The sequence below is a fragment of the Triturus cristatus genome, chromosome 9, assembly GCF_964204655.1.
Source record: "Triturus cristatus chromosome 9, aTriCri1.1, whole genome shotgun sequence".
Taxonomy (NCBI): Eukaryota; Metazoa; Chordata; class Amphibia; order Caudata; family Salamandridae; genus Triturus; species Triturus cristatus.
Window position 1 is genome coordinate 137,702,729 of NC_140592.1, and position 27,732 is coordinate 137,730,460.

Consider the following 27,732-nt stretch of genomic DNA (forward strand, 5'->3'; position numbering starts at 1 on the left):
AGGACAAGAACAGTTTGGGGAAAGAGGGCTGCAGAGGTTCTGCTTTTTAGGGTTTCCAAACGGGACCGCTCAACGATCCCAGTTGCTCAGTTGTCCCTGGGATTTTTCACGGAAAGCAACCACGTTTTTTATAGAACCGCATCCGTATTTATTTTAAGGAAAGTTATTTCAGATTGCAGTGAGGCATAATTCTAAACAGCAGCCTTCTTTGGCCCTGCACCCTCCCAGATTTACAAACAATTGTAACAATTTACAGCTCTCAGTTTGCATTCAGTTTAAAGATATTTGGTATTTGGTAATAAGTAACATGCACCTTTTATACTATGTATGTATGTATATAACTGATTTTTACGAGATCCTGGGCTTGATCATTATATATATATTTTTTTATCTATTTTATCTCTTGCCTCTGTGTCAATTTCTAAAGAGTTGTATTTGAACCTATTTATGAACACCTTGCATTTGGCCAATATTGCTGCTATGTATATATTCTATGCGTTTGCTTGCACTCTGTACTGTTATTGTGTATTTTGAACAACAATATCATTGCAGTTTGCACTTCTAGTTGCATATTTTGCACTCTTAGCATTTGCACTTTGTTACAGTACTGTCCATGCTCTTTTGCACTTTTTCATGAGTATCTCGGCAAGAGATCGATAAATTTCAGCCTATATTAAGGATTTTCATTATATATTTCTTATGTAATCATTACAATTGTATTTGCATACTTTGTATAGATACTACTCATCACAGATTTTTTCTATGTCCTTCATCATAACCATCACATGACATTTGAGTGCTGTGTATATAAGGTTGTTAACAATGGCGCTTACTTTATGTGATCAAGGCCACCTTGTGGCCGAAACACGTAATGACGTGCAGTGTTGGTGCTGGCTCTGATTAAACTCTCCTGAAGCACGACTGGTGTCCGTGTGCTTTCTTCTTCGCCTGCCTGGAAGTGGGAGAATGTGCCTGGTGTTTGTATATGTGTATGTATATGTGTATATATATATATATATATATATATATATATATCTCCATACATCCATCACAGAACTTCGCCACACAGCATCCACTTGAAAGGATGAGAACGGACCCAAATTGCAGTGCGTAAGTATTTATTTGTTGCCACGCACCTCTGCCATGACGCATTTCGACCTTAGGTTAAAATCTTATATAGCGCAACAGCTGCCCCAGCAAAGGGGCGTCCCGGTGCTGATAGGAAAACTGACAGACAGCAAAGTTGATACCAGCTAAGTTAAGGGGAAGAGAAAAGTCTTGATGGCCTTCCTAAATTCCAAGTAATTGTTAAGACCACGAATCTGCACAGGGAGTGTGTTCCATAAAGTGGCAGCTCTAAAACGAAAAGAGCGCCCACCGGCCTGAACTCTTCGTATCCGTGGAACCATTGCCAAATGCTGGCCCTGTGACCGGAGGGGCCGTGATGGAACATATGGTGAAAAAAGGTTGGGCAAAATAGGAGAGGTAGCAGATTTCAGAACCTTAAAGGTGGTACATAAGGCCTTAAATTCAGTACGCCTGGCCACGGGTAACCAATGAAGACGGCGGATGGCGCTGGAGCAGAACTTGCACAGGCCTAGAAGTGTTCTGGCTGCTGCATTTTGTGTCCTTTGCGGTCTCTGAACCTCCACTTTATTGGACCCTAAATAGAGGGAACAGGCATAATCAAGGCTGAACAAAACCATCGCTTGAATAATGACCTGACGTGTAGTGGCATCAAAAAATCCCATCAGTGGTCTGAGCCCCCGTAGCAGTCCAAAGCAGGTCCCTGCTGTTTTTTTAGTTTGGACTCGATAGTTTAAAGAAGAGTCCAACCAGACCCCTAAATTCTTTACCGCTTGTTTTGGGGAAGGGGACATGCCCAAACTGGCAGGCCACCAGAGATCACTCCACAGACCATGGTCCCTACCTACCAACAGTACCTCCGACTTGTTGGAATTCAGTTGGAGGCAGTTAGCAGTCATCCACTCGGCCACTGCCGCAAGGTCGCCCTGAAACTTAAGGGCGTCCTGCTCGGTGTTATTAGAGAGTGCCACCACTGAGTGTCGTCAGCATATGAGACCATGGTCAAGCCCCTACTCATGCCTACAGCAGCCAAAGGTTGAACATAGATGTTAAATAGTAGGGGACTGAGGGAGGACCCCTGTGGCACCCCTTGTTTGATGCAGTATTCACCAGAAGCCAACGGGAGGGCAGATACCGAGAATGAACCCTCATGAAGAAATGAGGCCAGCCACTCCAATGCCAGACCCATGATTCCTACCTCCACAAGACGTCTCAACAGAATATCATGCGACACCATGTCAAACGCAGCGCTCAAATCCAACAGGACCAGCGCCAATGTTTGCCCCTCATCCATGGCTGACCAAAGATGTTCTGTAACAGCCAGGAGAGCTGACTCCGTGCTGTGACCTAGCCTGAAACCATTTTGAGAGGGGTGCAGTATATTATTAAGGGTAAGACAAACCAACAGGAGGGAGTTCACATATGCCTCTGTGATCTTCGCTGCCCAAGGAAGCAGGGAGATAGGACGATAGCTTTCTGATTTTGTTGTATCAAGCGCAGGTTTTTTAAGTAACGGAATTACTTTAGCCTGTTTCCGGGCCCTGGGCACCATAGCTGTACTAATGGAGCTATTGATCACCTGATTCAAAGAGGGTAAAATAATTGGCAGTACCATCTTAAAGTGGTTCTGGTTTGAGAGGGTCAGCTGGGGAGCCCAACTTGATCCTATTACACAGTACTATCAACTGATCTGCCGAGATCGGTGAAAAGGTGTGCAGGGTATTTAGCCAAAGGTGTGCAGGGTATTTAGCCGTTGACAACAAGGTGCCAGCGGCACGTTACTGTGTGTGATGGGGAAGGAGCTATAGATATCATCCACCTTTTTTTACAAAAAAGGTGGCCCGCTCCTCACACTGCTTGTTAGACTTAATGGTAGACCCGGCGTTAGTTTGCTGGGATTGCAGACTGGCAAGTATAGAGAACATACTCTTAGAGGGGTTAGTACTTTCGCTGATTTGGTTGGAGAGAAAAACTGCTCGTGCCTGATATATGGCTTTATGGTATCCTTTAATTGCTGCCCGATAGATGTCTTTGGCCGCTGGGCTGAAATCTCTTCTCCAAATCTGCTCAAGTCTCTTGCATCCCTTATGTATATCAACGAGTTCAGCCTTAAACCCAAGGTCTTGTTTTGGTTTTACGGCTAACTGACCTTTTCATGGGGATTAAACTGTCTAATGGATGCCTTATCCATTCCGAAAACTGCCTATATGCCTCATTGGAGTCATCTGGCAAACTTGGCCGGGTAGCCAAGAGACAAACCTCAAATTGATCCAAATCCAATTTGGGCCAGGGCCGCTTCAAGAGGTCTTGGTCACATAATGCGCATGCAAAGTGTCCCAAAAATGTTAAGTGTTCGTGCATAGTCTCGTGACCAATCACATGACAAAATTGATTAACATGGTACAGTTGGTTCATAAGCATTGTAAAAAACATTTTGGATACAAACACGTATATACAGCGAATTGTGGCATATCACATTTTAAAACCTTTCAAATACATATTAATGTAAGAAGATTGAGCCAATTCATAACATTTTGTATTAACTGACTTGTACGAAATATATTTCTATAAAAGTTTACAAAAAAATAAAATAATTACGTACATGGTAAAAAAACTGTAAAACTGAAATAATTTCACAGTTTTAATGTAAACATGTCGACTGTAAACAGTCCTATACTAGCCCTATTCATACTGGTATGGGCCAGAATGGAGAGATATAGCTCCATCACAATGTGTCCTAAGCTGGTTTGCCGCCTGCTTGTTTGCTATTGCCAAAAGTGGGCCTTGATTCAACATACCCACTAGTTATAATTTGAAGTGTTAGTGCTAAATGTGCCACCCGATCGAACCAGTCACGGCTCATAAAGTGCTAAGTGTTAAAACTAAAGACTTAAAAAGGTGAGGAGGCATATATACAATTAAAACTACTGAACATAGGCATAAAACATTTTCTTAAAACGTATGCAAGTACAGAGCTAATCAGATAGTGATGCAAAGGGAACTAGCATTCATTATAAACCAGTATAAAAATCCTCACTGGAGTTGAGACCTGACGGAAACTTTGTGTATATACCTGGTTTCCAGTTGGCGCAAACGTGCTTCTCGGTTGCCTCCCCTTCGTAAATATATATGTGTATGTATATATATATGTGTGTGTGTTTATAAATATGTGTGTGTATATCTTGTAGATGGCTTGATCATGTTCTTCTTTGAATTTTATATATATATATATATATATATATATATTCATTCATTCATTCATATATATATATATTCATTCATTCAAAGGAGAACGTGATCAAAAGTAAGGTAATTCGGCTACACGTTGAATGACCTTAGGTTAATGAAATGATGGAATAATTCGGTAAATGATACATGGATGACGTTGGCAAGAATTAATTAACTCTGTTTTTAGCCAAGGCATCTGTGCCCAGTAATTAAAGGTTCCTGTGGACACTCATAGCTACTTGTAACACACTCACTGCACCCACTCTACTCACCACGCATCTCTCCCACCACCCCATCACATAGGGCTTTGGCTTACAATCCAGAAGACCTCTGGCAAAGAGCCCCCCTGTGGGGCTTGTTTGGTATTGCAGCGCCGGCCTAACGAGGAGCTGCCCTATGATGAAGCATGACACCTCTCGGGGTGTGTGAGGGCCTTTGCTCCTTATTGGAGCACCCCCCCCCCCCCTAGTCCTTCTCTTACCTGGCTTTCCGCCTTGCAATTGACCGCCCCTTCCCCTTCCTTAGGAACTGCATACCCTTTTGTTTGGTTAATGTGTCTTTCCCATTTAAACAGACCTTCACAAATGTTGTTTATAGACAATGCAAGCACAAATTCTGCATTTCGCGCGTAACCCTGTTGTATTGGCTTTGCCAGTGCTAGTATTAGACTAGTAAAAATGATTTGTTTTCTTTATAGAATACATATAGGAAATACAATTTGAACGTGAGAAACAAGAATGAAGATTGGGTGTACTTTTCAGATTTAATATAGTCTGTCATGTTTTCGAATTAAGGCATCTACTGCAAGAGTTAATTATACAGCAAATAATCGATAGCATGAGGTGAGCAAATAGTACTCCTCTGGGCAGGGCCAAATCCCAATCTAGGTTCAGTTTAAAATAGTGCTTCCCAAACTACATTTTTTTTTTTTTTTTTTTTTAATTTCAAATATTTTTTATTGAAGAACCAAAAACAATAATATAACTCTTCCGTGCACCAAGATCAGTACAGTCATGTCATATGTACAAATACAAAAAATGAAAATGAATGACAAAACGATAAATAAAGAATAAAACCCCAATCCAGCTCGCATCATCAAATACCAATACAGTCTATTACATTGCTTCATGTGTGGCGCGCAGCGCCCCGGGACTCGTTGGATCAAACACGCTGCACCCAACCACAACCCCACTCCGAGGAAACAAGCAAAATATACCTCTCAGGGTGGGTCATAATGAAAGGAGGATGCATCCAATGCCCTCCAGAGCTTTTTGTTTGAGGGGCTCCAGGTAGAAGCTTGAAGCGCCGGATTACTTGACCCCCTCAGGAAAGACAACCACTCCTGCCAGATTTTAAAGCTCACTTCAGACGCATTTTTCCATTTGCAAAGAATCACTTTACATGCCATTGTTAACATTAAGTCCATCAATTGGCGATCTTGGTCAGTTGTTATTTGTGGGTCCAGTGCCCCCAGAATGACGTAAATAAATTCCTGTACAGGTTTTATCTTAAAGACATGGGAAATGCAATCAAATACTCTCCCCCAATAATCCTTTAATGAAGAACAGGAGAAAAGCATATGCGCAAGATCCCCGGTGCCTAGCTGACAGTTCCAGCACACAGGCGAATCTCTTAATTTACATCTGAACAGCCTGTCGGGAGTCCAATAGGCCCTGTTGAGAAGCATATACTTCGTCTGAAATAGAATGGGTGAGACTTTATGTGTAAGGGCTAACTTATGAATCACCTCCCAGTCAAAGGATATGCCCGATAGATTTGGCTCCGCTTCCCATACGCTTTCCACTCTTTTGTGTTTTTTCATGGGTAGGGGCAACAACAATTTATATACTTTCGATACAAAGTGACCCTCGTGTATTAGTCGTGGGATCTGCTGTATAAGCCAAGGGACATACGGAGAGAAGCTGTTTGCTGTCAGAATCGATTTAAGTTTAAGAAAATCATAAAAATCCATCGGACTAAGATCATGCCTGCTCTGTAAGGTCGAGAATGGCAGAGGAGCCCCATCCTCATACAAGTCCTTCACGAAGTTAATGCCCTTCTTGGACCATGACTCCCAAAATATAGTCCTACCCTTAATCTTAAGATGTGCATTCCTCCACAAGGACATATACGAGGACCTGGCGACTGTCAGGTTTGTTTTATGTGTTTGATCGAATCTAAGTAAGGCCCTTCTAGTATTAAGCATGATGTACTTGGAGTGAGGAAGGTGTGACAGGTTCATCGTAAGGAGGGCCTCCAAAGGCGCGTGATCTACCAAAGCCTCCTCTATATTTATCCATAATGGTGTGTAAGTAGGGGATTTCAACAGCCACTGTGCGCCCTGTTTGCACAGAAACGCCGTCTGATAGCTCCTGAAGGAGGGGAGACCGAGTCCGCCTTTATCCTTTGCTAATTGTAACTTCTTCAGAGAGACTCTGGCCTTCTTACCCTGCCACAGAAAATTCCCAAACACCTGATCTACCTTAGTAAGAAAAGCATTAGAGAACGTCATAGGGAGCATGCTTGCCAAATAATTGACCAACGGAGTCGACATCATTTTAAGCGTCTCTGCTCTACCCCACCAAGAGAGAAACTTTGGTGACCAACCATCAAGCAGTGTAGAAATCTTTTTCAAGGTCAAGTCTTCATTTACTTTCAGCGTGGAAATCAGGTCCTTGTCAAAATCCAGCCCAAGATACTTAAAGCACCGAGGTTGCCACGTAAGCCCGGAATCTCCAATAATCCCCTTATCCCCAACACTGTTCAAAAGTTTGACCTCCGTTTTATCTTTGTTAAGTTTGTATCCAGATACTCTGGAAAAATCTTCAATGTCAGCCATGAGAGCCGGAATTGCTTCGTCCGCTCTTTCCGACATTATCAGGACATCATCCGCATAGGCCTTTAGTTTTATAGTGCAATCACCAAATGGTATACCGGCTATATTCGGATCATGCCGTATATGGTATAAGAACGGTTCAATCGCCAACAGAAAGAGTGAAGGAGACAGGGGGCAACCCTGTCTCGTACCTTGTTTTAAGTGGAAGGGAGAGGAAAAGGATCCACCAGCCCTAACACGTGCAGTCGGGCAACAGTAGAGGGACATTACCAGTTTAGTGAATGACTCTCCTAGATTGAACTTACAGAGAACAGCTCGCAGAAAGGACCAATCCACCTTATCGAACGCTTTTTCAGCATCCAGTGTTATCGCTGCAGTCGGCGTGTCTAAGAGTTTCGCCTTTTCTAATACATGCGCCAGAATTCTTGTGTTGTCACTGGACAAACGGTTCTTAAGGAATCCGGCTTGAGATGGGTGGATCAGCTTCGGAAGAACCCCCTGCAGGCGAGCAGAAAGTATCATGGCCAGGAGTTTGCAATCAATATTAATCAGTGAGATCGGTCTATAATTTTTCGGTAGCGAGGGGTCTTTCCCATCTTTAGGAAGTACCGCTATTATGGCCTCAGCCAAAGTACCTCTCACTTCACCAGAGTCATTAATACCTTTGAATAGTTGGAGGAGGGGGCCAACCACAAGGGAGGGGAAAGTTTTATAAAATTTTGCCGTAAATCCGTCAGGGCCAGGGGCTTTCCCAACCTTTAAACGTTTAATCGCAGCCTCTATTTCTACAGAGCTGATTGGACCATTCAGATTGATCCGATCTTCCTCCGAAAGCTGTGGGAGATCACACGCATCTAAGTATTCCTTAATTTTAGGTTCCTCTACCGCCTCATTTTTGGCGTAGAGGTCCTCATAAAAAACTCTAAACACCTCCGTTATTTTATCAGGATCCGAGTACGAGTGCCCAGAAGCATCCTTAATGACACTAATCGAGTTCGTCTGGACCTTGAACTTCAAGTATGAGGCGAGGGACTTACCCGCCTTATTAGACTCACAAAGCTTAAATCTCCTGCCCTTGTCGAGCCAGACTCCCGCCCTCTCACTAACTATTTTATTATACTCATATTTTTTATTCGCCAATGCAGCAAGAGACATCTCATCCCTATCTTTTAAATGTTTGATCTCTAAGTTCCTAATGTCCATCTCCAAAGCTTCCAACTTCTCATTGTAAGATTTATTCATTTCTGACCTAAGTTTGATACACACTCCCCTTATAGTACTTTTTAGAGCCTCCCACCTAATGAGATCGGACGTGTCCCTTTGCTTGTTAATCTGAAGATATGATGTTATAGCCTCCTGTACTGTGGCCCGGTGTTTGTCACTAGCTAGGATTTCATCATTCAGCCTCCAAGCTGTCTGACGAGAGGATGGTTTAACATTAGTGAGTGTTAAGGAAATGCATGAATGATCCGATAAAACCCTGGGCTCAATGGTTGTGGAATCCAATCTAGGGACGCCATTTTGTGTGATAAAGAGGAAGTCAATCCGTGAGTATGAGTCGTGTGGTGGAGAATAGAAAGTATAATCTCTCTCCGTGGGGTTCTGGAGTCTCCATGTGTCTATCAAGTGGAAACGCTTACACATACTAAGAAAAGCTTTATGGGCTTTCGTAGATTTAAAGACACAGCGTGAATCCCTATCCAAAATTGCATCTATAGGGAGATTGAAATCCCCAGCTACTATGTGCAACGCAGTATCCGGAATAGTTTCAAGGTGTTTATTTAGTTTGTCCCAAAAGACCAGATCGCTAGTGTTGGGTGCGTACACGCTGGTGACATAGAACTCTGTATTATCCTTACTCATCTTGGCCGTGACCCATCTACCATCTGCACTAACTTCGGACGATAAAACCTCCACCTTCGATTTCTTTGCAACAAGTATCAGGACACCATTCTTTTTATTTACAGCCTCTGCACCCACCACCTCATTATAGAATTTATTTCTCATGTGGTAAAACTGCTTTGCCTCAAGCTTCGTCTCCTGGAGCAAGACGATATCACCCTTCAGTCTTTTAACATAATCTAATATCTTCTGTCTCTTCACAGGCTGGTTCAGGCCCTTAACGTTAAGCGACAGTACCTTTAGTCTGTCTAAATTACATGCTCCCACCGGCAAGCCAAATGAGCTATTTATCATCAGGAGGTTGCAACAACATCACAACAAACACATATTTCACGGTGAAATCGTATTTAAATCCGCAGTAAAGCCCAGTACCCCTCACACCCACAAGAAGCAAAAAGATGAGGACCATGCAAGCCGGAGTAAACAACAATAAAAGTAAAAAACAAAGAACACATACCCCTACCCAACAAACCCCCTGCCCCCCACCCTTCCCACCCCAACTGAACAAGATAGACATGGTGACTGGAAGGAGAATGCGTCGGAACTCCCCCGTGCATACCTGTAAACTGAGAGAAAGCACCATGGACTTGAGGAACTATCCCTCTTAGATTAAGGCCTGATACAACCCATTAGGCAACAACACCCCCCCACCAGCATAACCCACTTGTACCTCATCAATCAATCCGGACCAGTAATTTAAAGTCCCCAACAATCCCTACCAACCCCCGTAATAAACCTATAAAACACTACGCATGACCGTTAACTATGTTGGCCCAGTAAACTGAAACTCCTCTATACAGAAGGTTATAACTCTAAGACATCACACATGGCTAGATACCCTGTGCATCAACCACTGCGTACTGCCAAAAACACTGTTTTGGAGAAAGCCCGGAGACAGAAAATATGCCCTAGGCAGCCTGGCCCCCAGACAGCATTAGAACGTACAAAGCTATGTTCACCCATAACCTGAGGCTGAGGCCTGTGCCGCCGTCCCCAATGAGGCACTTGTGTCCATGTCCTGATCATCCGGGCCCTCCAGCATGCGTTTCAGTTTCAAAGGATCAGAGAAGAAATGAGGGGACCCTTGGATCAAAACACGGTACTTTGCAGGGCCAGCGAACCCATATTGAAAGCCCCTTTTCTTTAGCATTGGTCGCAGCGCCAAGAACGCCTTCCTAAGCTCCACCGTCTCTTTACTGTAGTCCTGGGAAATGTACACCTTGGCTGATTTCCATAAGATATGATTGTTTTTCCTCATGAAACCAAGAATCTGTTCCACGTGTTGATAACGTAATGGCTTGCACACAATTGCTCTGGGCCCTTTCTGGTTTTTATTTATCTGGCCTGGTACTCTATGAGCCCTATCGAACTCCAGTGGATGGTGGAAGGACAGATTAGTAGCCTGGGAGAACCAAGACTCCAGGAAAGCTCCGCAACTAGCATGCTGATCCTCCGACCCCTCCGGAAGGCCAAAAATGCGTAGGTTCCCCCGTCTGTTCCTGTCCTCCAACTCCGCCAGTTTCCGCATAGTGAGATCCGATGAAATGCACAAGCGGGTGATGGCTGCACACGACTTTACTTCGAGATCCTCAAGCCTGCTGATCCTCGACTCTGCCTCCACCAATTTTGCATTGGTTTCACGATTATCCTGCCTGATAGCCGCCACCTCATCTTTAGTAGCCTTAGCCAGTTCCCTAACTTCCTCCAGCTTATTGAGAATCAGATCCGTCGAATCGGGATTACCTTTCGCCCCTTTGCTGGGTGAACTAGGATTTGATTGGTCAGATTTGAGCCTCTTCGTGCTCTTCATCGATTCTTTGCTATCCGCCATGGTAGACCACCGAAAAGACACCTCTGCCAGATAGAAAGATTCAAATTACATCAACCTGCTCCAGTGGAGTGACTCTTGATAGGCGTTCACTCTGCCGTCCGAAATGGCGTCTTCCCTTCTTCTAGCAATGTGATTGGAGGAACTCAGAACATGGCGCTGATCACGACATGGAGACCAGTGTAGATGGACAGGAAATGGCCGCACCACCACGTATCGAAACCATGGTGCCAGGCAAAAGATCGCAGGCGAGATCACCCAGTGGCCAGGAAGTCATGCAGGCTCAGAGCAACCCAGTCGCGGACAAGAAGTAGAGCTCCGGATTCACCCAGTAGGCCTAGCTCCACCCTGGAGGGAGCCGTTTATTCCATGCGCACCGCCACAATGACATACACGCCGTAATCGTTTGTACACAGGCCGTACTGAAGGTAGTAGAATCGGTCTCACAACTCCACAGCCCACATCTTCAGGGTAGGCACACATCCCTCGCAGAACGCAGATAACTCGAAATACTCAAGCGCCCCATAGACTCTACAACAGAAGCACGAGGGTTCTCCTTTCATGTCGCGGTATCCGCCATTTTGTCAATGCGACATACATCAACGACTGTTTATCGCGCTGCGCAGCTCCTCCATATCACCATAAGTGCGCTCCAGCACCTACAACGGCTGAGATCCGATAGCCTTCACACTTGATCTCGCTCCACTTCGGCGACCGCCCAGCCGCCGACACCTCTCCGGTCACGCGGTCCCGTAGTCTGCCGAAGTCCTCACAGGCATCGATCGGATCGCTTAAGGTCGTGGCCGGGCCGCTTCCCAGCAGCAAAACGGCTCCAAATTTCTCCTCTCAGGCCTCCTCACCTTCCGCTCACATCTTCCGCCCTCCGTTGCTGGAGAAGAGCGGTGAGGCCCGTTCCTCTGCCCTCATTCGTGTATCGCACGGGCAGAGAGAATCACCGAGCCGCCATCTCCTTCGGCGTCCAAACCACGCCCCACCAAACTACATTTTTTGAATGCAAAAAGAATAATTGATGGACAGAATGCAGAACAATTTCATACATTCACCCCAGTACAGATTCGTTTTCTTGAATAACAAACATTTGTGGCCCACCTAGCTTTAATGGACAGGAGGCAAGTTTTTTTAAAATATAAGTAAAACAGTGTGTGGTAGCACTGTCATTTACAGGCAGCGCATCTTTCATTGGAATGGCCACTAATCATGCACAAACATACTGTTTTACTGCTGAAACTATATTGCACACAAAAGATAGTGTGTCTAAATTGGGTTTCTGTCAATATTTATCATGTGTGTACTGGATCACCAAGTAAAGTGTCTTGATTTTCTTTGATGCTATTAAAATCTTTGTTTCCATCACACTTTGGAATTTTTTAAAAAGTGCTTCATTTTTGCTTTACTGACCGCTCAATGTTTACAGTTCACTTACAGGTATTTATTTACATTTTGTTGTGTTACAAAAAGTGACATGCTACTGCCTTTAATTTCACGCTCCCTGTGTCCCAGCAAGATTGTCACATAATTCACTTTAATTTTCTTTCTCTTACTGCAAAGTGAGAGGAGTTTTCAAACAACAATCTCCATGTAAAAAAAAGAAGGTATTAGCAATTTGTCAGAAGGTATAGTCTGACATTTTACCTTTGTATTTGAAGCGCAACAAATGTGGTAAGATAAGTACAGAATTTAAAGGCATCCTCATTGCTTGAACTTTCTCGATCCACGAAAAATTGGCTCACAACTCGCCAGTGGGTGGTGACCCACAGTTTGGGTAACGGCAGTTTACAGCAATAACAGTATGTCTCTAGACCGCTGTGATCTTAAGCCAGACCACAAAAAGTCTACTACAAGGTCTTCTCCAAGATGTCCAAGCAAAAGCCTTTACAGCTCCTAATAAAGTGATTAGGCAGTTCGGTATTTTTACCCTCCTGAGGCGGATGCCGGGAGATCTCTCTATCTCTTTAGTGTCTATTTTAAAATTGTTTGTGTCATTGTGATTATTGCATGTTCTACTGCGTGATACCATCAGCTCTTACCTTTATTTTGTGGTGACATCCGCTAAGAGACCTTCCCCCCCCCCCTCGCTGCCTGGCCACTCTCAGCCGAGTACCGACGCTGAGAGACTAGGTGCGGGTGGGCCAGTCTTTGACGGCGGCCATATTGGGTGTGGGCTCTTGCTGGGACGCGCTCTAGCTGCGCATAAAAGGGACATTTGGACGCCCTGCCTTCGACTAGGCAGTTCGGCATTTTTACCCTCCTGAGGCGGATGCCGGGAGATCTCTCTATCTCTTTAGTGTCCATTTTAAAATTGTTTGTGTCATTGTGATTATTGCGTGTTCTACTGCGTGATACCATCAACTCTTACCTTTATTTTGTGGTGACATCCGCTAAGAGACCTTTCTCCCCCTCGCTGCCTGGACACTCTCAGCCGAGTACCGATGCTGAGAGACCAGGTGCGGGTGGGCGAGTCTTTGACTGCGGCCATATTGGGTGCGGGCTCTTGCTGGGACGCGCTCTAGCTGCGCATAAAAAAGGACGATCATGTCTCCGCGCAGCGGACGCGATCAGCGGTCGCGCCGTATCTGCACCGGAGTCGTGCCAGAGTCCTGCCAGTCTGCGCCAGTCAGTGCTAAGGAGGCGCCTGGCGCCAGGGTCAGTGTGCCTCATAAACTTGCCGGCGGACAATACACGAGAGATGAGATACTTGGTATTCGGCAGTTGTCCTCATTTTGCGAGTACTCCTCTCATGATCCGTTGTGTGGCCCTTTCCGTTGCCCCTGTGGCAATTTCGTCTTTAGCTCCCCTACCCCTATTAGAGCATTATGTGAGCCCCCTCTTAAGGTATTCCCACCTAGCAAACCTTCGGTTCCTCTGGATCTTAAAATCTGGAATCTCAACGTTGGGTCTCTGATTAAACACCATTCCGCAATCCACGACCTCATCTTAGCGGAGGCTCCCGATATCTTTTTCATGACCGAAACCTGGCTTCATGATGAGGCTGTTGTGGAACTGAACTTAGCGATCCCTCCAGAATATTCTATTTTTACTCATAATCGTAATTCCAGGGGTTGGGGGTATTGCAGTGATAGTTAAATCATGCTACCCCTGTATCTGGAAAAAATTAGTTATGGATGGGTGTGAGAGTGCTCATTTTTGTATTACGGTAAATCATTCCCTTACTTTCTCTGGGCTTCTGATTTACAGGCTCCCTGGCAATGACCTCACCTTCAGAAAAGCTCTTCCTGAAATAGTGAGCTCTCTTGCGGTTGGATCGGCCAATTTTAGTGTCCTTGGCGATCTCAACTTCCACTTTGACCTCTGCCACACCCCTGCTATCAGTAGTACTCTTGCAGATTTAGAGGCGCTGCAATTAAGTCAGGTGGCCGCCCACCCCACGCATGTGGGTGGACATATTCTGGACCCCATTTTTACCAACCTGCCAATGGCTAATGTTTTTCCGCCGATGCCGGTAGCCTGGTCAGACCATTTTTTAGTGGAATTAAACCTTGTGATCAGAAATCCTCCTCTTAAGAACCTTGATAGACCTATTTTCAAACGTCCTTGGAAGAAACTTAAGCTTGAGGATTTTCTTTGGGTACTCAGCGAATACCCGCTGGGCCCTTTCAACGACGTCGAATCTGGCTATGATCTCTTCTGTGATTGGGTTACCCAGGCACTTGACTCCCTGATCCCTGCTAAGTGGAGTATAAGTCGGTCCTCGGAACCCAGTCCATGGTATGATAGTGCACTATTGCTCTTAAAAAAAATCATGTAAACATGCGGAAAGAGACTGGCGTAAAACCCATGATATCGAGAAGAAAATACTGTACCTCGCTAAAACAAAAATGTACCATAGAGCCATATGTAGAGCTCGTGCAGCCTACTGTTCCCAGGAGTTCAAACGCAGCCCTAATCCTGCGAAGTTGATTTTTAAAGTTCTTAAAGATCTAACCGCTAAAAGAGCTTCAGCAGATGAGATATGCTCAGTGTCCCATTGTGATGAGCTTGCCACCTTTTTTTTTTTTTTTAAAGATACATACTATCTATCGCTCTTTTCCTACTATCATCCCTCAGTGTGAGGACCTGAGGTTGAATTCTACTGCTAATGTGTCTTCGGCCACACTTTCTGAAATCTCTGAGGTAGAGTTTGATAGGCTGTCGGCTAAAGTTATATCCGGGTCCACTGCCGACCCGCTTAGACCCGCACAACTCAGAGAATCGTCTGCTTTATGTTTCTCCCCTGTGCGCCAACTTATCAATCTTTCGCTGTCTTCAGGGATGGTACCTACTAAGTGGAAACAAGCCTATGTCACTCCTATCCTGAAGAAACCTGCCTTGGACCCTCTCAAACTGGAGAACTATCGCCCGATCTCTCTTCTCCCATGGGCCGCCAAGGTTGCGGAGGCCCATGTTAATGGAATCTTGACTCAACATCTCCAGATTGCTAATATCCTGGATTCCTCCCAGAATGGTTTTCGGGCAGGCCATAGCACGGAGACTGCTCTCCTTGCGATGACGGAACATCTGCGCTCCATACTTGATTCCGGCCAAACTGCGGCACTGGTGTTACTTGACCTTAGTGCCGCGTTTGACACGGTCTCACACGCGATACTATTGCAGCGTCTGGGGGAAGCAGGTGTCTCTGGCTTGGCACTTGACTGGTTTCGGTCATTTTTAGCAGGTCGCTCATTCCGGGTCGCTACACCTCCTTTTGAGTCTAAACCTCATCTCATCGAGCAGGGAGTGCCTCAGGGGTCGGCACTTAGTCCCACGTTGTTCAATCTGTATGTGCAGTCGCTGGCTGCGGTTGCCAAGAACTGGGGTCTGACTATGGTTTCCTACGCGGACGACACGCAGCTGGCTGTTGCACTTAATGGGGACTCCGACTCCGAGGCACTTAGGTTCAGGGAGGGTTTGAGGGCAGTGGCCGGTTGGATGACTGCTAACTGTTTACAACTCAATGCCAAGAAAACGGAGGTCCTTATTGTTAGTAAGCTGAGCAACCTCTGGGGTGCTCAGTGGTGGCCCCCAGAGCTGGGTCCAGCCCCCATCCCGGTACCCGAGGTTAAAAACTTGGGTGTCTGGCTGGATCCCGCCCTGAGTTTTCGTGGACACACTAAAAAAGTTGCTGCTACTTGCTTTGGTATCCTGCGTGGGCTTAGGCCAGCTCTGACATTTTTTGATGCCCCCACTAGACAGCTGATAATTCAGGCCACCATACTCTCCCGGCTTGACCATGCGAGTTCGCTCCTGTTGGGAGCCAATCAGGCAGAAGTTATCCGGATGCAGCGCATACAGAATGCGGCGGCCAGAGCCTTGGTAGGCTTACCTAGGTTTTGCTCTGCTAAGGAAACTATCCGGAAACTCCATTGGCTGCCTATGGCCCAAAGGATTGAGTTTAAGACACTTTGTCTCTCCTTCAAGATTCTTAAGTTGTCTTCTCCTCTGATTTTAGAGCATCTTCTCACTCCCTATGTCCCCTCTCGTTCTATGAGGTCATTGGGTCAAAATCTAGCAGCAGTTCCACGGTTTAAGCGCTGCAGAGCGGGAGGGCGCTCCTTCCGCTATCTGGCGGCCAGGCTTTGGAACTCATTACCTGCCCATATGCGCGCCCTGGATGATTTGCTTACGTTCAGGAGGGCTATTAAAACTTATCTTTTCCCCCCTGGATTTTAATTATACTGTATAGGACCTTTTTTCTTGCCCCGCTGCTTCTTTTCTTTGGTTTTCTCATTTTCTGTCTGTTTCTTCTTCTGCTAATCAGAGCGCCGGGACGCCCCTTTGCTGGGGCAGCTGTGCGCTATAGAAGAATGGTTAACATAACATTATTCTGATATCTCTCAGAAAGCTGTGATAGCAATTTGAACATATATACAGAATGGAGAAGGAAAAAATGTTATGTTCACTAATGCTGAAACAAAACAAAAACGCCTGAAAGGAAAAATAAATAATTGAACGGTTATTTATTATTTCTGGAGTTTTATAAAAACATTACAGATTCATTTATAGTTACAAGAAGGCGCCATCTAAAAGTTGCAACTGAACCGGAGGTGTGGAACAGTTACTCGGGTGCAGCATGGCAGGCAGGCAGGCACCGGGGCGGGGACCCTTTCACCCCCCCCCCCCGAACCCCCCTCTTCCTCACCCCCCCCCCCCCCCCCCCAGATGTTTCAAATCTCTAAATGTGGCACAGGTTGGTGATGAACAGAGAGAGCTTGGAGTCTGCTGCTCTGGCTCCGGGCCTGTAAACACCGGCATCATTCATAGTCATTTTGTTTTGTCAGTCTTGTGTGGACTTTTATTTTGGCTGGCCTGCTGCTGCGTGGGTGATGCCTTTGGATGGATACCTTGGCTTTACTGAAAGTCAGAATTCGGTATAATGTTAATGTTTCACCCAGTGGCACCGAGATGTCTCCAATGAAATTAAAACAAGCTCATTCCTCTCTCCAACTTGACTGCTCTTTTCCCACAGAAGAAAAAAATCTAAGACGACAAGAGACAGAAACTCTGCTTTTCTTTTAGAAACAATTACAAAATTACTAGTTCATTTCGAGAGTTGTGAAGTTTTACTTGGGAGGGATTAAAATCCATGTTTACATTTATCATCGTTCCTTGGTTCTCCTGTGTAATGTCTGACCCTGGCAGTCAGTCCTGCCTTCACCCTGCAACAGCATTCGGGGTTATGTAGCCCACTATATCTAATGGGAAACACCGAACTTCAAATCCCACAATGCAAAGTGCTGTAGGCTAAATAATCAGGACTTCTAGGAGTAACACATGACATGAAACATCGATAGCAAAGTTTGCTCATCTCATGCATGAATCCGCTTTTTGTGATCGAATTAAACAGAGTGGCCTGAAGAAACGAAAATTAAATTTATTGGCGCGCGCTACTACCCTGAGGTGTGTCAAGGCGCTTTAGGTCTGAAAATAAATCATAATCTTTCCAGACATTTACGAGGTAGTCCTAAATTTTAATTGTTTAAAAGCCAAGTTTAGCGTGTCCTGGTGTTTAAGGTTGAAGGGTAGGTAAGTGATGAAAAGGGTATGTATATTATGAAGAAGAGGATGCGATGGTAGTGGGCGGCATGTCAGATGAAGAGCATATGTCACATGTCAAGTTTGAGTAACAAGTAAATAGCGGTAGAAAACCAGAGTTTTGAAAATCATTGGCATAAAGGAAGGAGTGATGGGTAGTGAGAGGGGAAGAAAGACTGACTATAAAAGAACTGGACTGAGAGCAAAGAATGTTAATTTTTATATCGCGATAATGGTATCTGTATATGGCACGCCTGCCATGCGCAATGCTGTTCAACGTACATCTGAAGCATATATATGTTTTTGAAATGAGACCCACTGTTAATTCGACCAGCCCGCTCTTATCTAATATCCTTCGATTTCTGTCCCTCTTCTGTTCCTGTACTGTCCATTTGAACCCTACTCAAAAGTAAAAAGCAGAATAATTTGTATTTAAATTCGAACACTTTGTGTGCAGTGCTAATAAATTGTAATTAAAATAAATTATTGATGGCTTTCCCCAAAGACTCTCCTTGCATCCTGGAGAAAATTTGCAAGCCAACTGGCCTGAAATTTTCTGTTGTATTGTGGGAACATCTCTAAATATTGTTGTCCATATACATGACTTTTTCTAGTGTGAATTTTTGTTAACGCTCAGTGACTTCTTGTACTCTATAACATCTCATGACTTTTTCTGTGCCCAGATTGCAAGCAGCCCGTAAAAGAAGATGAGGGGTTAGTGACCATCAACCGGAGGAGAGGAGCCATCAAACAAGCGAAAATCCACTACATCAAGAACCATGAATTCACTGCTATGTTCTTCAGACAGCCCACGTTCTGCTCAGTCTGTAAAGAATTTGTCTGGTAAGGAGCTTGAGTTGTTTGCTTTCAGTGGTTGTGATGGTTTATTGCATATTCTTGGGAAAACCCACAGGCAAGATTAACTTCCTTTACAGAAATGCGAAAACAGGCGTGGACAATTTAAGAATTAGTGCCGGCAATTGCCACATTTCAAGGGAAAGAGGCTTTTTAACCCCTATTATGTTGGTTCAGTTATTACAATGGGCGATTTACAAATAAGACCACACAGACATCATTTTGAAAGTTAAATAAATTGTCATAAGTAAATTACATTAAAAAAAAACCAGACAAAAAAAGGTGATGGGAAAAATGCTTACATTCCAATACGTTGTTTTGCGCCCACTGTGCCACTCTAGACAAGGCCCGCCTTAACCAAATCAGTACTGACTCAGCTCCTAATGGGTCCATCCTGACTGCCAGACGAGGCTCCTTCCAGAAGGGAAGACAAAAAAACCCCGACCAATTCCGACCTTGTCAGGGGGGGGGGGGGGGGGGCAAAGGGGGGGGGGGGAGACAGGGACAGTAAACAAGCATTGAAAATGCAATAGGTCTCGCCTTTGATTAAGTTAAAGCCATTTGCTTTGCTAATACTTACACTTAATGAAAGGCGAGACCTATTGCATTTTTAATGCTTATTAACTGTGCCCTCCTTCCTTCCTCGCCCTGTTGGTGCCCTGAGGCCGAGCCGCCTTGGTTTACCTGCCTGCAGCCCGGGGGCTGCTAAAAACAGTGTCTCCTCGTCGCCTCCTCCTCACAGGGGGGCAGTGGGGGTCCCATTAATGTCCACAGGGTCCTCCAACCGGGGTGAGGAGCACCACCTCCTGCCGCCACCACTGCCCGCAGCAAAGAGCACCCAGACTGTAACCAGACTGTCAACAGTGTCTGCTCGGCGCCTCCTCCTTACAGGGTGGGGGGTCTCATTAATGTCCACAGGCTCCTCCGAACGGTGATGTACCTGGAAGAAATAGGAGGTGGGCGGGGGACACCACAACTGCCCGCAGCACAGTGCACCCAGACTGCAAACAGTGTTCCCTCGGCGCCTTCTCAGATGCGAGTCCCCTAGTACATCACGGGCACTCTCTTTAAACAGAAGATGGGAGCCCCGCAGTTTTCACTTTCTTTACACATGCATCATTCATTACAATGTATTAGTTTGATTTATACTTTCTCTCAGAGTAAAGAAAGAAAATCCGCATTTCTTGCACATTGGCATAAATATATACCCGATTATAAAAACTGGAGTGAACCCACAACTGGTAAAACATTTTAGGTATTCAATGCACTGCAACGAAAAACATATTGTTTACATCAGCTAATGTGTCCAAAAAAGCGCCTTGGACACTATTCCTTTCCAACTCGTGGATAAATAAGAAAGCCCCGAAGTATAACTTCTCCAAAAACAAGCTGAAATCAGCATGGGATTTAAAAGGCAAACGGCACAGCTGCCGTTTGCTGGTCCTTCAGGCTGCGCGACACCCTCCCCCACCATCGGGCATTGCTGCTGCTGCTGCTATTGTATAATCCACCAGTGTTAATAATAGTTTCCAAAGAGTCCCAACAGTCTCCGTACAGCGAGCAAGAACGCTTTTTTTTAAGGAGCTGCACTAATAGTTGACACTTAAAAGGTCCCAAAAGCGAGACCTATTGGCTATGCCAATGCTGGTCTTGCGCTTGTTGGGAATGACAGGCTGCCCGTGGGGTGGTAGGGTAGGGGGTGTTGAAGCAAGCAAAGGCGCGTACAGCGGCAATAACGTGCGTACAAAGTAAAGTTAAACAAGCAGCTGCCATAATTAAAAATAAAATGTAAAAAAAAATAATAATAAACATCGCACTTCACAACGTGCGTACAAAGTACAGCTACTTCATCTGCTAACTGTCAGGCCTTATTATTAGCAGACTACAGACTGCGCTTCTGAGGATGTCATGACACCGGCACTGCTCGCTGCTTAAGCTCTGGAAACTTTTACAGCACGAAGAAGTATCCATTGCTTGTCTTGCGCTTGTTGGGAATGACGGGCTGCCCATGAGGTGGTGGGGGTTGGAGGGGAGGCACAGTTGAAGCAAGGAGACCCACTGAAGTTCGAACAGACAGAACTTGTGTAGCTCAGCTCCGCCCCTTCCAAGCCTACGCCTCACTTTCCTACACCACCCTTCTAGAAGGCTCCTTCTGCTCAAACAAGGCAAAAGTATGTTTTAGTGAGTGAGGCAAGTTTTTTGTCGTACACAGGTCTAAAATCGGGTTACCCACAAGCCCTCATCGCACCCTTGTTTTCAGTGAATCACTTGTGTTTACGTCAGAATCAGGAAGTTACTTTTCCGACATGACCGCTTTGGGTGTTAGCGTGTTGAGTTAGCACCATACGTTTTTCAAGTCACAGGTCCAGTCACATAACAGTGACCAAGCCTACTCTGTTTTATTTACCACTTGGGATGGTACTTCCTCATACCTGCTTCCTCGCATAACCTTCAACGCCATGTGCAACCCCCATTTTTGGCTCCGATAAATGTCACCAAAGCCTCCTCTGGCGATCCACACTCGAGGCTCCTCCAAGTCCGCCAGGGAGATAACTGGCAACCGCATCGCTCCGGCCTGCTCAGGAAACGTTTCCACCATACCTGCTTGAGACTCAGATTCGTTTTGACCCTCCCTTCCTTCCTACTACGACATGCCTCCCAAACACGCCCATCTCTTTTTCGATTGTGCCATTCATACGAGGTAAAGTTCTGCAATGTGCTTTATTTATATCTACACAGCGCGGGCGTTACCCGAAGGTGTTGGAGCGATTTACTTTAAAACCTGTTTCATTACAAAGAATACCGTTTTACAAACAGTTGCTAGTTATGTGTTAAGCAGTTTTACATTCTGTCTTCGGTGACCCAGCTACTTAACATAATCTGTTAACATTATGTTGGCTTTACAAACAAAAACAAATACGCTGACGTGCCTTTTGCAGTTAAACATTTCACTCTTCCGCAGAAAGACGAAGGCAGACAGGGATATAACAAACTGAACAACAAGCGCTCGCAATGACTTTTTTTTTCCTTTTTCTGCTGTCCCAGGCCTCGCCTGCTAAAAGGTTTCTTATCTTTATGGGGCCATGTGTTTGGCCCCATAAATATAAGAAACCTTTTTACGCCAGCAGGAAGTCAGACGAGCTAGTCCAACTGGGACGGCTCTAAAAGAGAAACGTGTAGGTCACTGGAAGCTCTTTTCCAATGGCTAGCCACCGTTTAGCATAAACGGGGACGCCAGCCAATGGAAAAGAGGGGCGGGGCTTAAACCCCGCTAGTGAAAGCTACCCTAAATCATTAAATCTCGCCAGCGAGACTGCGCATGTCTGCGCAGCCTACGCTAGCCGAGACCTAAAAAGGGGACCCATGTCTTGTCATTAAGTTGACCACTTAGAGTGTGAGAGCAAACACACAAAAGGCGATGGAAGGAATGTATTATAGACAGGTTTGAACGACCTAACAAGTGATCCATTGGCAGTTCCTGGTGATCAGTTAAGCTGGCTAACCTTCACCATAAGTTAAGACATCCAGGTATTGTCCTCTTGCAGCGCTGTTTTTTAACTGTACTCACTTTCGAAACACTTTTTCTAGGCAAATTATTCCCATATTAGGCAGAGCCCCACCATACCAATTACATTTTTGCTCCATTTTATAACAGCCCTGAAGGAATGTGGAGCACTCTGTATTATTCTATAGACCCCCCCCCCCCCCCCCGAGTCCACAATGTGTAGACCCTGCAACTTTATTGTTTGTGTTGATGGAGTTTATTGATGCTTCATGTTGCCTTGGGATCACCCTGTAACTCTGCCTTGTCAACAGGCACACAAATAAGCAATAGTAGGTAAAGAAATACCAGTCCATACAGTTCTGAAAATATAACCAATAAGACAGGATAGAGTGGTACCCCACAAAAAGAGACCAAATGCTGTCTGCTGGTGATTTGTAACCCATTAACTTGCCGTTCCCCTCTGGAAGAGGTGAAGATTGAAGGGTATGTGTAACCCTTGCTCACTCTCTTGAACGCTCTTGTGATTGGTTCAGGAAGTGAAACTAGAGAGGGGACTGTGCAGTGGCTAGGGAGAAGTAATATTGCTGTTTCCTCTGATAATTTCCTTCATTCACTTAATTTCCTTGGAAGACTGGACCCCAAATAATTTATCTTCGAACAGTCGCACACACGTAAAATCACCCTTCTAAAGCCAATTGATTATCTGCCAGCCAAGTAGATCACTTAAGTTTCAAGGCTGCTCACTCTGAAAATCTCTCCCACCCTGGATCAGGTTGAAAAAACACAGGACTGAAGTTTAGAAGGGCTCTGAACAATTCCTGGAAGCCAGACACGTTGAGCTCTCTTACTGACCTTTACACATCCTCAGCTCCTCAACACTCAGCACTCTGAAGGGGACTCAAGACCCTGTGTGTGCATTCAACATACACACATAAGCAAGGAAGAAATACCTTATGCTTGTAAGTGTAGAATGACGCATTTGTAACATCCTATTTCAATACAGCTGGGGCTTGTTTGAAAATCGTTCATGTAGGATATGGTTATGATATCAAGGGCAGCATTAAGTCTAGGTCATCTTGGAGCAACATAAATGTAGTGAGAACTGTGAGTGCAAATCAAGGTCCTGGCCAAATCATTGTAAAGGAAAGATTGTAGCTCTTTTTCAAAATTTCAATAGTGTGACATAGCTCTCTTAAGTACGACGACATATTTCATATTCAGGCTACAAGATATGACACGAACCACCTTCTGAAGCACTTTCTTTTGATAACACGTATCTTCATTTGAACCCCTAAGGAATGCATGCGGCAGGCAGCATATTGGTGTATACATAGTATTAAGTAATTTATATTGAATTAACCATATTGATTACAAAAAATATGCAACGTCTAAAACATAGCTGCTTAAGGACATTATATACAGTTATGTGACCCTGTGCTAAATTAAAATATAATTTGTTGCAATAGTGCGATTTAATTTATAATGGTGAGCTATTTCAACAAAGTACAAACAAGATCTAAGAATGTCATAAGTTTTATAATAAAAGAGTGTTGCACCGTAAATCAATGTATACATTTTTTCTTTCAGGCTAGTGGTCTTGGGAAGGTGTGATATGATCTAAAGTTTCATTTTTATTGCCACTAAGCCATATCTATCTGACTTTAGGATTCCATGTTCCTCTGAACTGATGCGGCAGGACACAGGGAGACAGAGTAATCTGAATCTTAGATATTTCTTTTTTTAATTCAGCCTCTAAATATGAATCAATATATTTTTGTTTTACTGTTGAATAAGAATCTAATAACAGCTCTGAAACTGTTTTACTTCAGCAATGATTATAAATCCTTTTTGTGTTATTAGGCCTCAATGTTGTCTTTTATTAATGCCTTACGCTTAACTTAAGTCGCTTTAGCCAATGAATCCAGTTGAGGAAGTTTGTGTTTATTGATCACCTTCCTAATGATGAACACGTTTAATTCCAATTTTAATTCATCGAAGATTAACTCAGTTGTAGCACTAACAGAGCTCAGTGTTTACTCAGGTCCTCAGAAAACTTTCCATTTATCACCTGGGCATGAGTTTCTGTCAGTTAAAATATGGAATAGTTGTCAGGCACCTCTTCATTAGGGAGCCAGGCAAACGCACCCCAACCTACTCGTAGAGTAGTAAACGCAAAAATGGTGTGAATTAGTAGGACTGTCTGAAAACCATCAACCAGAGCTGGAATTGGGCCAATCATGTAGTAAACAAGCTGTAGACAGACATACTTGGCTGATCATCATAAAGGGTGGCGATGGTGGGTGTGCCATCTTAAAGGATAATATCTGCTTGGGATCTGGGTGTCATTTGCCACCTAATCCCCTTTTCTGCTCTGGCATGAACATTTGCTGCTGGATTCACTTCCTGTGTAGTGAGGCACATCTTTTGGGTGCTTTCCCTATTTCCTAAGACTGATGCATCAGCCCAATAACACATATAGGCATTTGACACTGCCAAGCCCGCAATTGCCTTTTCTGCGAGGTTCCCGCTATATGAATGGAGCATACATATATGTATAAGCCCTCATTTAAGGTTCTGATTTCTCCAAATTATTGAATGTTTTAGTGCCATTGTCTTCATGAGGGAAAGCTGTCTCGTGTAGGTTAAACACATTTTCTGGTACTCTTCAGTTCTGGCTTGACATCCAAGAATTGCTAACGTCTATGTTGTCCAGGTCTGCTCTTGACCCTTTCACACCCTCTTCACTTTCCAAGTATTTGGCATGTTCAAATCTAACAACAAGAACACAGGCTTACTATCTATCGATAGGATGTGCAGAATATGTGTCTACGTATCCTAATCTGAACTGGCTTCCACAACTAACTCTTTGAAACAAACTGCTCTTGTTAGCTCAAGTACCACTGTTTTTCAATTCTGTGTTATGGTCTTTTCTGTGTAGAATATTGATAGCATTCTCCTCTTTCTGCAGTGCCGTCGTAGTTTTGCATTCCTGGACATTCTCAGTTTTTGTTCCTTTTAGTCCTGTTTAATTCTCCTTCTTGCCAACCATCTGATGCCTTTCTTTTCTCCTCTGCTTGGAGCCTTTTGATTCAATGAGGCACTTAACAGAATTTGTTCACGTTCCACACTCCTATTCTAACTCAATGGCTTCTTGCTGATCTGTTGTGCCTTTCCTTCACACACTCCTGGCCCTTCTTAGACTTTCTCACTTGAAGGTTCCAGCCCTGGTCTCTGTGTAGTTTATGGATTCTCCATACTGTATTCGCTTGACGTTGTTTGATCCCCTTTGGTTGGTTGCAAGAGAAATAACTCTTCCACCACAATTGTTTTTTCCTATCAAGTTCTCCTTTCATCTTTAAGAGACTCATATTAGATTCATTACAGTTAGAAAACTAATTTAACCTGCTTATCATTCTCACTGTTGCCTGAGCTCATTCTTTCTTTTGATATTTGCAGCATCCATCATGTGGCTGTGTTGCAGTTCAGCATTTCCATCAAAAGTGTTTCTGAGCCTGGTGCAGAAAGAGGGCTCATTTGTGAAATTATCTTTTGACTGGATGCATAATGACATATCATTTTAACCAGTGTATGCTTTCACAATTTGTGGTTAATTGTGAAAACAGGAACATCTTCTTGAACCTAGTTCATCTTTACAGGTTTTAGCAACACCATTTCATTAGAAGTGTGAGGCTGCATGCAGAGATACTCTAGTGAGGATATGGGTTTAGTTGCCAACCACCACTAATGTCAGAGTACTTAGGAGCTTAACCTTCCTTTTGGCGGAACAGCCGTGGAAAGAACTCTCAGCGGGTGGTTTTGCCCTTTCCATCCCATGTAGTTGTCCTTCCCTTGCATACATTGTATTTTCTGAAAAGGTTAGTTTCCATTATTCCAAATGTAGCATATTCATGCCAAGAATATGCGTCACACACGTCGGTCTTAATTTAGGACTGTAGATTAGCCCCAGAGAGGAGAATATGTGGTTAAAAAGTTAAGATGAATGTGCAGTTACACATTCACTTCTGTCTTTACCTCTTTCCATCTTTAAACAGTAAATAAAAAATAAAAAGTGGCCACTGGGTAATTCGGTCCATGCACGCGTGTGAGTTGATGCATTCTTTTACATAAATTACGATGCACTTGTGTGCCTACTGAATGGCATGACTGCACGTGGTCATGATCCGCAAGCGCTCTTGTGCAAGGCGCATCATTGTCCTTTTTTTTTTCTCCCCAGTGGTGCACTGCATAGGCAAAAAGCAGTTGCAAAGCCAATAGGTCACAAAGGTGAGACGTCTTAACTTTGCCAATGCTTGTTTCTTCTGTTTGTTTTCAACACTGAAGCCGGGGAGTCAACAGAACTGTTAGTTCTCCTAAGCCTTTGATACTTTCGACTACATTACCCTCTTTTGTTGGCTCCGACAGGGTGCCATAATAATACCTTCACCTTTTGGGACATTTCCTGTCCAATAGAGTGTTCCAAGTTGTAAGAGACAGAGTGAGGGCGTCAGCTTGTTGGGTCAATCTATGGAGTACCTCAGGATATGCATTCTGTGCTATTCAGAGTGTATTAAAAAAATCTTGTCTGTGTGTGGCACCGGGCTAGGTTTTCTTATCGGTGTAGAAGACACACTGCTGGTCATTTCCATGGTGGTGATTTCAGTGCCTGGATACCCTCACAGGCGATTAGCCGCACAATACAGATTCACATAACACAACATTTTGGTACTAACCGTTTGATCTTATTGATGAAATACATACTGAGAACAAGCAGGCCTAGCTGGTGCCTAATACCAGCAAAGCAGGATTACTATTGGTGCTAGTGATGATTCACAGAATCATTCATCATTATTGTCAGTATCTCTAGAATACCAAAGTCAAACCCTATTTCCCCAGTTATACCTTAAGATCAGAGGACAAGCAGTGCAGTTATGAGTTTAAGAGGAAGCCTGGAGGATTAAATACGTTGAAGCCTATGTTTGTAGGAAATGCGGTTATTAGTTTTGCAGGATGTGAGGCCTGTCCAAGTAATGTACCCACAATTTCTCCTAACTGGGAACCAAGCACCCCATTGTAGCGCTTGATTCTCTCAGGGTAGCAAAACAGAGCAATCTAAGGCCTACTCAGAGGAAGTGATGTGGGCTAGTAATCACTATTCACTGGCATACCATAACACTCAATAAATAATTGTTCAGTCAGTGCTTTTTTTTTTTTAGAAAGGAAAAGTGAATTATTACACATACACTGCTAGATGCTATGTATTAATTCATAAATATATACATAAAACAGATTGAAAATACCTTGGATGAGATTATGTAATCACATTGTACCCCAAAGGGTCATGACCTCTGAAATCATAGTACACCCCACCTCTACCAATTAAAACATTACAATGTAGGAGGGCATCACTTTAAATAAAACAGGGCTTTGTCCTCATTAAGGGTC

The 27,732-nt window shown here is 44.2% G+C and overlaps 1 protein-coding gene across 6 annotated transcripts in view; it reads left to right on the forward strand.

Moving 5' to 3' along the window:
• Positions 1–27,732, forward strand: part of PRKCD (protein kinase C delta) — a 391,800-nt gene that overhangs the window by 311,122 nt on the left and 52,946 nt on the right. For all 6 annotated transcript variants that reach the window (XM_085624544.1, XM_085624546.1, XM_085624547.1 and 3 more), the window contains one exon: positions 18,614–18,773. In XM_085624544.1, coding sequence (XP_085480670.1) covers positions 18,614–18,773 — 160 coding nt within the window. The remainder of the gene's footprint in view (positions 1–18,613; positions 18,774–27,732) is intronic.